This window comes from Cupressus sempervirens, chromosome 10 (assembly GCF_028749045.1).
Source record: "Cupressus sempervirens isolate cs-2001-9-10 chromosome 10, ASM2874904v1, whole genome shotgun sequence".
Lineage (NCBI taxonomy): Eukaryota > Viridiplantae > Streptophyta > Pinopsida > Cupressales > Cupressaceae > Cupressus > Cupressus sempervirens.
Genome location: NC_143127.1, coordinates 821914214 through 821926981, shown reverse-complemented (window position 1 = coordinate 821926981; position 12768 = coordinate 821914214). Strand labels below are relative to the sequence as shown.

Sequence of the window (12768 nt, the reverse complement as noted above, 5' to 3'; positions counted from 1 at the left end):
TCCACCCTAAACTAGGAACGACTATTTTACTCAAACAAAGAATCCATCTAGCTTATCTGAAGATCAAAATCGGAACTCATATTTAGGCTGATCAGTAAGTGAGCAACAGTACTAACTCTAGAAATTAATCCACTATTTCAAACATTTGACCAAACCTCATCACTAGGAACTGGACTTGGGTCCCAAATCATGCGGTCAATTCCATTCTCATCACTGAAGTTAAAAAGAATAGAAATGACTATGCAACCGACATGTTCTACCTGGAAAGAGAGTTAAATAGCATTTATCTATTAAATTAAAAACCGTACAACAATTGTTATTTATTTTTAATTTTATTAATAAATGCTATTAAACTGTCTTTTCGGGTGGAATCTGTTGGTTGCATAGCCATTGACAAAAAGAACTCCCTCATATAATTCGAAGAGTGGATTAGCAAAAGTTGAATTAACATCCAACTCAAACAAAGAATTGTCAACCAACGAAATATTATCCTTTATTCCAACCTACTTAGATTCTGTCCAATCCAAAAATTTATTGCTTGATTTTTTGGGACAGTTATCCAAATCATAAGTCTGTTTCTGTCAAGTTCCTTAATTACTTCCTTAATAAACTCAGTCCTTCCTCTATTTTCGTGCTTTCTGAAATGATTAGTGACAACAACCCAATTTTTGCTCTTTGAAGAGCCACCTGTGCGTTCTCCAGTGTCTCTTGTGTATTGTTAAGCTTCCTGATGAGCTTATTGACCTCATCCTCCTTCTCTTTCAATTTATCAATATATACTTCAGCAACCTTAAAGATATGATCCTTGTCTGAAAGTAAATACAAATAATCAATTTTCATTGATTCAAGGGCTATTTTGACCACTTGCAAGTCAGCAAAATAAGATTCAACCTTCTATGCCCTTTTGCCTCATTTCAATCCGAGTCTTCCAGTAGAGGTTTTGAATTATCTTGTGAGTGATATCATAATGAACAAAGGCCGCAATAATCATATCACTAGTAACCCTTCAGCTGATTCGTCAAAGTAGTTTCTCAACACCATCATCTTGAAATGCATTTTTTGATTGGTTATTCAAAACACCATCATTCGTTAGTGAAATACTTCTATTTTTTTTTTGAAAGAGGGGTAAACGCTTTGACCTGGAGCTATGAACCAGTGAGGCCACAAACAAGGGACCTCATCCCCATGGGATTTGAACCTTGATGGCAAGGATAACAACACAACTTAACCATCACAACTTGCCACTATTGGCCGTGAAATACTTCTATTAAAAGCATATGATATTCATAATACCTCTCAATTTTATCATAAGCTTCAAAACCCTTGTTTGATTGATCTGCATGCAAAGTTAAGGTTGCTGCCATGTCATCATTTCCAAGCAATTTCTCACCATATGAAGATTCATGCACCTTATTGGAAACATTGTGGGACTCCGACATGCTCTCTCCTTGAGTAAGACCATCTTCATCATCATGTTTGCCAATTACAACTTCCAAGTCACCAATATAGATATTTGCATATCCCATACTTCAACAACAACTGAATCCATCACTTCACAAATATTTGTGTTATTTTGTATGAATAAAGCTGTATAATTCCTATCTTCTTCATTGCTAGTTCAAACTTCTTTGGCTCACTTATCTTCCTTACTAACACAACTTTGATCAGGTGTCGAAGTCTCTGGACATGTTAAAAAAAAGGTGCTCCCTTCTCATTTGGTTCTTACTTGTTTTTGGAAGACTCTGCAACCCATTAGACCATTGAGATTAATTCATTTTCAGTCATCAGTTTCATAAACCTTTCAATCTTCTGCTTAATCAACCTTTTTGAGAGCTCATAAGCCTTAGGTGAGATATTATGCTCCTTTCTCCAAATAGCTGACAAGTCTGATTGCAATTGCTTGCAAATGTCATCTTCCTCATCTAAGATTAAGGACAAAACAGTTTACTTGCAAGCCCTCACATTGTCTAGATGGCGCTTCTTAATTTTAATTAAGAATCATTGAAACATTTGATGAATCAATATATGACATTTGAGATCCAACATAACGATAAACGAGCTAGTTATTCCCATGATTTCTAAAATCTTAGCCCCCTTACCAAAAGTAGGGCATTGGACATCATGTAGTCTGTGCAGGCTTTCCACAATCAACTGTAGAACCTTTTTCAATATGTCATCATTATAGGGTGCTATGGGAGCTGTTATTCTTATAATCTCACTGTGACAAGAGGCAACTGCATGTCTCACCTCTTTACAAGAATGTTCCAATAACCTATTCTGGACCAAAGCAAGCAATGAGGGCTGCAAAGCCCAATTCAGAAGCCTCCAATTAGATTGGTCTATTTTGGATAAATACAAATCTAATTCTTCCAAGTTTAAGAGAACACCATCCATAAAATTCTTGGATTTTGATTGTAATCGGTGCAGGAGCAGTCACAATAAATGGTGAATCATCAAGGTCCTAAGAACACCTAGAATAGGTTAGATCAATCAATTAGGCATCTAGACCAAATTGTAAGACCTAGTTCCAAGATTGGCATAGTTATAAGCCCTTGGTCAACTATGGTCGAAGATGGTCAAAGGGCCTAAAATCTTAGGATTTTGCATAATTTCATGTTTCATCATGTTTGGAACCTATTTGGGTCATTTGGTTTAAGTTTTCATAACATTTGACCGCAATTTGCAAAAAGTGCAAAAAATGCAAAATTGCTTACAAGTTGTCAAGCAACTTTTAAGCAACTTATTGCAAAATAGTGCAAAAACTTCCCCAACGGCCATAACAAGTTTGAAATGTTGTTATGACCGTTGGAAGGCCTATAATAAGCCCTTTCAGGTGGGTGATAGGCAGAAATGATGTACTTTCACTTTTCAAATCAATAAAACCCTGTTTTTGTGCAATTGACCTGCTGTCCTGCATTGTACGGATTTGTATGAATTCATTTGGTGTTCAAACTCACATTTCTGGATAGGTGGATGAAATAGCTTTCCAATGCATTTGGTTTGAAGTCTCCATTTATCTCCTTTTGCAAAAACTTCCCCAACAGCCATAACAAGTTTGAAATGTTGTTATGACCATTGGAAGGCCTATACTAAGCCCTTTCAGGCAGGTGATTGGCAGAAATGATGTACTTTCACTTTTCAAATCAATAAAACCCTGTTTTAGTGCAATCGGCCTGCTGTCCTGCATTGTACGGATTTGTACAAATTCATCTGGTTTTCAAACTCACATTTCTGGATAGGTGGATGAAATGGCTTTCCAATGCATTTGGTTTGAAGTCTCCATCTATCTCCTAACTCAAGTTATCCTGATTTTTGCACAAGTTGGTTTAGAAAGCTGCTAACCTAGGGTTTGTAGCATTTTCAAGTATAACCAGGGATTTCACCATGGGAATCTAACGGCCTTTGGTGAATTCCTAGTGTTTAACATGTATGATAAGATGCACGTGGTTTTAGGTTTGTACTTTTAGGTACGCATGAGTTATTTGATGCCCTAGGCATGCAAGATCCATGTGCATGCTAGGAAAATAATGCCGCATCTCCCACAACTTGCACTAGACTTGGCATCAAGGCTTGAAATCAGGTTTGTGACTTGTCTAGGGTTGCCCTCACATGTTTTGATCATTGGTTTCCAGGATGGAGTCCTGGAACATGTACTTCCTTTGTAAATGGAGGCCTAATAGCCCTAATTGCCTAGGCGAGAAATTGAACAAAAGCCTGTTTGTTTGTGTCATCAAACCTTGGTGCCTTAACATGTTTTGTAAGTCCCAAAAGGGTATCCAAAACTGTCATTTGTTCCCTGGGTTGTGTGGAGATATTCTCTTTTAAGTCAGATTTTCATCAAAAAGGGCTACTACCCTTTTTGAGTGGCTTAACAAAGCAACTATATGCTAGAAGTTGCATAGTTGGTTTTTAATCATTGGATCATTCCATTTGTGACCTAAATAGACCATTTCCATGAGTATGAGTCTCCCTTGGTCATTTCATGAAGTTTAGGGTTGTTTTACCAAATTGGGTCGATTTGTGCATTGTGAGCAACTTGTGATAAGTTGTCTTGTTTGTAGGGTTCCCTTGTGATTAGGGTTTTCCCTGTTTGGGTGAGTGGTTGTGATAACCTAACATCATCCTTGAAGCACTTGTGATTGGTGCTTGCACATTTGATCATCATTCCAAGATACTTGGTTGAAAGGACTTAAGTGAATAAGGTTTTTGGACCAGTTGATCATCCTTTGATCAATCCCACTAGGCTCCGTTGCATCAGTAATCCTATCACATAAAGTCAATTCCCTATTTTCTTTTCTTTCTACAAGTCCCTTAGCTGTTCATTATTACAGGTTTCATTAAATTCTCTTGAGAAGAATTACATTTCTGATCTGCCATTGACTTTTTGTTTTTTGCTTCCAAGCTGAATTTCACCAATTTTGATGTAAACTTTCGCTATATGATGCTACCGTTGTTTGCCACTAAATTTTCACCTTTTCCAGACACTATAAATGTGTCAAACAGTTTGCTTGCAAGCTGAGCGCTGATTTTCCTGTTCTGTCCTTTGAACCTTTAAGTTTGAAATGTAGTTGTCTTGTTTTTTTCTGAGGGTGTTTGTTTCGGATTGTTTACATTGAACAATTCTTTTTATCAAAACTCATAAATATTTGATGATTAAATAGTGAATTTCTATATTTTAATTTTCTGCTGCAAAAGTACAAAGATGTTAAATGAATTTCAGACCTCTTCCAATAGCTACAGCGGTCTGGAACTTTGGCAGCCTCAAGGAATTCAGTCATCCAGTATGTGCATGATTAGATAGAAGATCACCAAGGGTTCTGATGCTTATGTTGAACATAGTCCACATGCTTTTGCAAACAAAATCAATACAAAATTCTTATGTCTATACATAGCTCATCAATGGAAAAGAACCCTTTAAATAATTTGCATTCAATTTGAAACTCCTTAGAGTCCCAGAGCAGAGCTATGGAGGTCCTTAGGAAAGCCAATGAGCCTGCACGCCCAAAACTATGCATAGGAATTTCACTTGTTTTTGGAAATAATTTGTGCAGTAATCCCTACTCAAATAACAATCATTAAACTGCAAGTCCTCACGCACAGAAAATTAGGAACCATTCCCCCAAACTAATAACCTCCAGTGCCGTGAAAATAATCTTCAGAGATGAAACTAACACACAGAAGTATTATCGGGCATAAAATACCCAGAAGTGACAGCAATAAGCAAGAACAACTGATATGACTGTCATCTCCCAGTTTCTTGCAGAACATGTGTAACAGTCTCTGTTCGAGCTATACAAGAATTTTCATGGATGGATTACATCCTGCCACATGTGGTTCAAGGGGATTATTGTATCCTGCTCTTGGGCTTAGCTAAGATGAATATTCCAGGTGCCATATTGCAGTTTCCTCTCCAACGTCAGTGATGTTTGATTGTGGGAATTGAATTAAGAGAGGTCACAATCATAGGCAGTTGAATGGAGTGACATGAATTGGGAGGGCAAAGATGAGCCCCTACACTAGGTAGATCAACCCATGCTGGATGGATGCCATCCTACCACTCGTGGACCAAGGGGGATGTTGTATCTGCCCTTGGGTTTAGAATGAGGGATACGATCAGATATAACAGCACAATAGAACACCTATTCAACTTAGCTATGCATGCAATAAACAGATACACATTGCAGCAGAGAAATGATATTTAAATACCAAAACAAGTGAATATAAATATAAGTCTTGGGTGATTGTTGAAGGTTATGCTTTTGATGACATCTTCTCATCATTAAAATGGCACTGTTAAAGTTTAAACATGCCTTAGGGTAGCTTAATGTAATCAGGTTATTTGGTAATACTAAATTGCCCAATTACTTACTAAGATTTGTAAAATATATGGAGTTTTGGAAAGTTTCATTGTATTGCTTATTTATTAGATTTGAGATTTTTTAGGCTAGTCATCTATATATCTTTACCAAACAGAATGTTCAGTTTAGAAAGAGAGTCAACCATAATTGGTTAGGTTGCAGCCAGTTCTATCAGCTTTTACTATGAATAGATTAAATCATTGCTCCAAACCATAGTTTGAATTTTATTAAATGATGTTCAAAGCATTAACATACCTTAAAGAATGGAAGAATAGCTCATTTCTAATATGATATTTTAAACAAAACCTTTATGCAGTTTTGGAGGCAAATCCATGGAGGGAGGACTCAAAGCCTGTTTATGTGCTTGCTCAGGGGGAGAATCAACTGTGGACAATGAGAACTCGAAGAGCTCGCAGGTATATTAAAGGCTTTTCAGGGTGACTAGATCTTCTTATTTGAACCATTAACATATTTAATGTTGAAAACTGTGGGAGAAAATGAGAGAATTGCTCTAATCCTTTGCATGTAGTGAAGTGGAGCGGGAGCTTGGCATCTTGTTTCCAAAACAAGGAAATAAGAGAACCGAATTTGGAACTCAAATGAAAAAGTCTGATGGTGACACTCGGTTCCGCATGCTGGTGGAGGATGTTAGAGAAGGAGTTCTTGTAAGTATGATTTTAAAATTTCAAGGTGTAGCTTTCAGTTTGATTGAGTTAATGTTAGCTGTATGTTGGGAAAGCATACAAATGTGGTCATGTTATATCCTAGAGGAGCGAATTCATTCTCTTCCTCCAACTTTCAGCTATGCGAAGATGGCAACTACTATGAAGTTAACAGGTTAATGCATTGTAATTAATTGAGGAAATTCTAACATGTAAAAGAAATTCAGTGCATGTAATTTATATGCATTTTACCGTGTCAAATCTATTAACGTGATGGAAAATTCAATCCATTACACGTGCATGGAATCAGCAAGGGAACTTGGACATGCATTAACATTTGAGCCTATACACCTCAAGCTAACTATATGTCTGCACTTGTGTATTGTACATACATACACACACACACACGCAGATATATATATATATATATATATATATATATAGTGGATTGGAAGAATTATATCAATGATTTTATTTTCCAGAAAGAAGTGTTTTTTATTGGTATACTAGAGCTATATATGCCTCTAAGTATTGGGAAACCAAGGCATGCCATGGATTTAAGTACATCAGTCTCTAGTCCCACAATACTGTCTGTACAAATATATATGTATATTTGAAAGAGTTAAATCGATAGACTTCATTGTCTATAAATAATTATCATTTATTGTTATACAAAGGCTATTATGCCTGCCCTCCAATATATTGGGAAACCAATACATGTCACGGTTTAAGTCCATCCAATTCTCTCTCAATTACATCTATCTAGAAAGGACCCAATGGGAAATATTTGGTAACCACACTTCTCCAGAATTGAATGATATATCAAAGAAAAACAGACTTAACAAGTTTAATCTTGCCACAATCGCCTAACATAGACTTGGTAGACTGATTTTGGACTTGGTTTTGGCACCTAAACTCAACAGATTAAAGAAAAACATAAAATATACATTTTTTTTTTAATGCAGTATTCTCAAAATCAATAAAGGACATAAAATCTAATCAGCTACAAGCTACTTTTATTACATACACAAATTGATATCATAATCAAACAAATGAGTACAAAAGTAGATTTGTGTTGATGGAAACAAGATTCATAAATATAAACATTCTCAAGTGTTTTGATGTCATAAACAAAAATCACAACATGGAGTCTTGAACTATGGTAAAGAGGACTTTGTATCACTCAATTTAACATCATAAGCTCTAAGGGTTGTTGGTTGAGCCCTGGGGTGCTTAGTGCTCAATCTTTGTAGTTTTTTGAGACATAGTAGGCATTACTTTGGGTGATATTGTCTTTGAAAACCTTAAGAATAATCATAATTTAACCATTATGATCTAATCAAGAAAAAGTCGGGAATAAAAATATGTTTTTAAATTTTTTTTCAAATTTAGATTAAGTGGAAAAATGACACTTTTCATCTTGCACCTCTCAAAATGATATGATTTGAGTTTAGGGGTAAGACAATGCCACTCACGACTTCCAAGGATAGTGCCCTTGTTGCAATAAAAAGTGGTGCTAAGGGGTTGAGATTTTTTTACCAACCTTGAATTAGTCAATAAGGTTGCTGGTGGATGCCATTTTTCATACGGTTTATAACTTTTAACCAAGCTCTAAGAATCTATAATCCAAAAGCATAAAAAACATTAGTATTGAGGCCATAGAACAAAATTAAGCCCTAACATTCTTTAGGATATGGATGTCATTTTAATATTCTTTTACTTTTTTTTTTAAAGAATTTGATGGGTTTTATAATTTATTTTTTGAGTTTGACTCGTGAGTGCCCTTGTTGCAATAAAAAGTGGTGTGAAGGGGTTGAGATTTTTTTACCAACCTTGAATTAGTCAATAAGGTTTCTGGTGGATGCCATTTTTCATACGGTTTATCACTTTTAACCAAGCTCTAAGAATCTATAATCCAAAAGCATAAAAAACATTAGTATTGAGGCCATAGAACAAAATTAAGCCCTAACATTCTTTAGGATATGGACAGTCATTTTTTTATTATTTTACTTTTTTTTTTGAATTTGATGGGTTTTATAATTTATTTTTTGAGTTCAACTCATGAGTACAGTGGTGATTCAACTTGACGGTAGCCAACTTTGTAGGCCTTCTTTGGCTTGTCTTGGTTGGTCCCATCTCAAACTTAGTTTATTGAGGACTTAGCGAGTCTTGTAACTACAATCCTTATATAAGAGATAGTGTTGCATCACAATTGAACTAGTGTGTAGAAGTCCTCATTGGTAGAGGACCTTCACATTGTGTTGCTTAATGGTTCTTTGTCATGCAACAAGACAGCCATGCTAAGTTCAATGCCAAGAAATCAATTGCTTTGTTATATTAACCCTTATGCTCGATTAGTAGATGAAATTGTTATAGGTGTCTAATTTGTCTCATGTGCCTTGCATTGTCTAGCATTCTTTGTGCATGAATAAACTAAAGAAGCTTGTGAGCAAAGTAACTAAGAGATATTGTTGCCATTGCTTTGTGGATTAAATAATTGTGTAGAGTTCATTCTCATAGGTGAAGGTTCTTTGCATGGTGTTGCGAAATATTTTGTAACCTTATACAACAAGATGACCATGTTGATTAAGTACAACACCCAGTGCAAAAATAGGTATTAGTGGTCAAATGAGACAATCTATTTTGATATTTTTTGCTAATTATTTAATATGTAGAAGAATATGGAAGGATTATCTATGGCACCTCAACTCGATTCTTGGGATTCTAGCATAACAAGCTTTATTTGCTAAAGAATCTATTGTGAGTTCGATTACATGTATGTTATAATTGTGCCATGTCATTATTGTTGGAGTTTACTCATGAAACCCATAGCTTCCAGAAATCACTTACAATTGAACTACCTATAGTAAGAAGAGATAAAAACCATTGATTGTGCTATACAACCTTGAGAATTGAATTGATCCAAAAAAATGAATTATGGATGATTACAATGATGAACAATGAATCCTTATGAAAGCAAAAAGAAAAAGCAATCCTAGATGAATTCTTACTAAGGGATTTAATTAGATCATGACAAGTGTCCTTATCTTATGGTATGAGACAAAACGGAACATGACTCAAAATGGAAAAGAACTCCCATGTTTAGCTTTTGTTATAAAGTAAAAGGTGACCTAATTACCTAGGTGATTTTCCTTGTTTACTCTAATAGCCCCCCTAAGTGCAACTAAGTTAGGGAGAAGTAAAAAATCTAGTGAGGGTTAATGAGACACCTATGCTCAAACATTTACATCTCTCATAATTAGAGAAGAAGAGTTTAACTAATGGGAAAAATTCTTCTCAAGAGAGAGAAATTGAGATAAATGGGTACTAGTGAAGGAAGGAAAGGACAACTTGAAATGAATCCCTAGGATTTGTTTTGTGACAATGTACAATTCCCTTCAATAAGAGAGAAAATATGTCATGCCTCCTCGTGAATAGAATAGTCACAACATCAATAAGATAAAAGACCTAGGTGTTTAAGTATGTCATCCCCCCCCTCTCCTTATGCAAAACGAATTGCAGCCATGACTGATAATATTACCTAGGCGATAGCATAAAGAGGCTGATCAAGTTAAAATAAATAAAAAATGTTTTAAAGTCAATTTATCAAAGGGGGCTGACTAGATTAATTGTATTAAGGCAGTGATTACCAAACATCACCAGAAGGCTATGCTTCATGAAGAGAGGTCTCCCTTCCAAAATGAAGCGGTTTGACTCATAGATCAAAATAGCACAGAGAAATCAACGAAATACCGACTTCTCGCGAGAAGTTTCACCAGGCGAGAAATTACATGTTTTTCGTGCCAAAATCTAGGCCGAGAAGTTTTGGCGATATATCACTAAGAAGTTGCAAACTTCTCCGAGAACTTACTGTTTTCTCTTCCTAGATTTCCTACTTAATAGGTTCTGCATTCTGTCCATGAATTGGAGGAGGAATCTATTACGATAATAGATAGCTTCTTTTATTTGTTAATGGATCTATTTGTACTCTATTGTAAATATTAGAATGTTTCTAATATTTAGTTAGGCTGTAGATAATTGTTAGTTTTCTATTAGCTAGAATAGAAAGTTACTATTCTTTACGATTGTTTCCTAAGGAAACATCGTTTCATTCATTTGTATGTATTGACTTCTCGGTCTCTGTTAATATCAAGCAAGTATTTTACCAATTACTTTGTAATATGGTATTAGAGCCAATACTTCAATTTTTTTCGACAAATTTATAATTTCTTTCAAAATTATTTGCTCATATTTTTCAAAATTATTTCTGCCTCTTTCTGTACAACCCATTTAGGGTTTTTGTTTTGAGAAATTCGAATGTAAAAAATCACGTTTTTAGTGCAAAAATCCGCATATAGAAAAACACATTTTTTTTGTGAAAAATCTGACTAAAATCATGATTTTAAGAAGGATCCATCGGTGTGCACCGCTTTTGGAATAAACCCATGGACTTCTACTGTCTTTGTGTGCAACCAGGACCTAGATTTTGAAGCCATTATCGTTTTTGAAGCCGTTTTTCACAGATGATATTCTGCTATCGCACGCCTAATAAAATAATTCTTTTGTGTTGAATCTCTATTCTTTGGTGACAAATCTTCAAGCTCCAGCAACGTCGGTGAAAGAACGACCTTTAGAGTAGAAAAATCGGCCGCTTGCTACTTGAAATTGCCATTTTTCTGCAACTCCTTTCTTCCATGGGCGTTGACAAGGGTTTTGCTCAAAAACTTTAATTTTTGGGCTCGAATTTTTTTCTTGATTTCAAGTTCTTGGTGGGTTTTACAAGAGCTCAACAAGGTGGTTGTCAAATTTTTTTTGGTGCCTCAATTTTTGTGCCTTGATTATCGAGCTAGTGGATCCAAAAAATCGACAATATATTCTTAATGGGTTTTTTGAGCTCTCTTTTGGGTACCCCTTCAATTTTTCTAGGTCTTCCATTTTTTAGCCTCAAATAGGTGCCTTCACAGGTTTTCACGCTTTTTTCATTGAAAAACATGCTATGGCATCTCTGACTAATATTTTGCTCGAGAGCAATTCAAAATTCAATGGTCGAAATTATGGAACTTGGAAGTAGAGGATAATAGCAATTTTTGAATATCGGAATATTGATCAGATAGTTCTAGGTGTTACACAGCGTCCGACTGCCCGTAGTACTAATCAGGATACATGGGAGCTGAATAATCGGGAGGCGGTGACGCTTCTCAAAGTATTCGTAGCTGCTGATCAACTCTCTTATATTCCATCCAGCAAGACAACTGTCGAGATATGGGTGCATCTCAAGAATCTTCATGAGACTTGTGATAAAAGCAGAGCTTTCTTTTTGAAGAACACTTTGTTTTCTATTTTCATAGATGAGAGAACGTCACTCTAGGAACACCTGAATAGGATTCAGGAAATCCGTGATCAGTTGCTTGCCTTTGGTTGCAAGTTGGAGAAAGAGGACATTGTGATCATAACTTTTAGGAGTTTACCCAAGTCCTATGAGCATTTTATCGACTCTTAACATCATTTCTACTGGTCTTGATTTGAAATTCATAGATCTCTGCACACTTCTGCTTCAGCAAGATCAGTGGAAACGACAATTTTGTAGCAGTTCCAGCTCCACCTCCATAGAGTAAGCCTTTGTTGCTAAATCCTTTCAAAAGGATAAAAGCAAGTTTGCGCAGTCTTCTCATCAGTAGTTCTCTGCTCTAGCTTTAGAAGGCTCTCGGAAGAACATTCAATGCAACTATTGCCACAAGTTTGGTCACATGAAGGTTGAATGTCGGAAATGCTTAGCTGCCCAATCTAAGCAATTAGGTTCGCAACTTAGAGAATAGTGTAGAGCACACTGAGAAAAACAAATTTACCTTTTATGCCTTCATGGCAGATAGACTTGCAGATCGTGTGAAGTTGTCTGCCTGGTTCATTGATTCAGGTGCCTTTCATCGTTTCACCTACTGCAGAGACTGGTTCCCTAATTACCAACCTTATTCAAATTTTGTTATATTTGGTGGCGGAGAAGAGTACATTGTTGTCGGCAAAAGCAACATTTAGATTCAGTTTGTTGGGAGGAATCTCATTTTCCTCTGTGTACTACGTTCAAGGGATGAAACTGAATATGCTCTCAGTCAGTCAGTTGCTCTGACACTCTCCACAGTTGGATGTCAACTTCAGTTCACATCAGTTTATCATCACTGATAGGGTGAATCAGTCTATTGTTGTAGTGGGTCTTGAGGATCATGGCCTTTTTTGACTTACTGATTTTGGTG

General features: G+C 35.9%; 1 protein-coding gene across 3 annotated transcripts in view; it reads left to right on the top strand.

The window, feature by feature from the left end:
* Positions 1 to 12768, top strand: part of LOC149536471 (plant/protein) — a 101690-nt gene that overhangs the window by 1681 nt on the left and 87241 nt on the right. For all 3 annotated transcript variants that reach the window (XM_089804055.1, XM_089804056.1, XM_089804057.1), the window contains exons 2-3: positions 6175 to 6274; positions 6388 to 6523. In XM_089804055.1, the coding sequence (XP_089660181.1) occupies positions 6175 to 6274; positions 6388 to 6523 (236 nt within the window). The remainder of the gene's footprint in view (positions 1 to 6174; positions 6275 to 6387; positions 6524 to 12768) is intronic.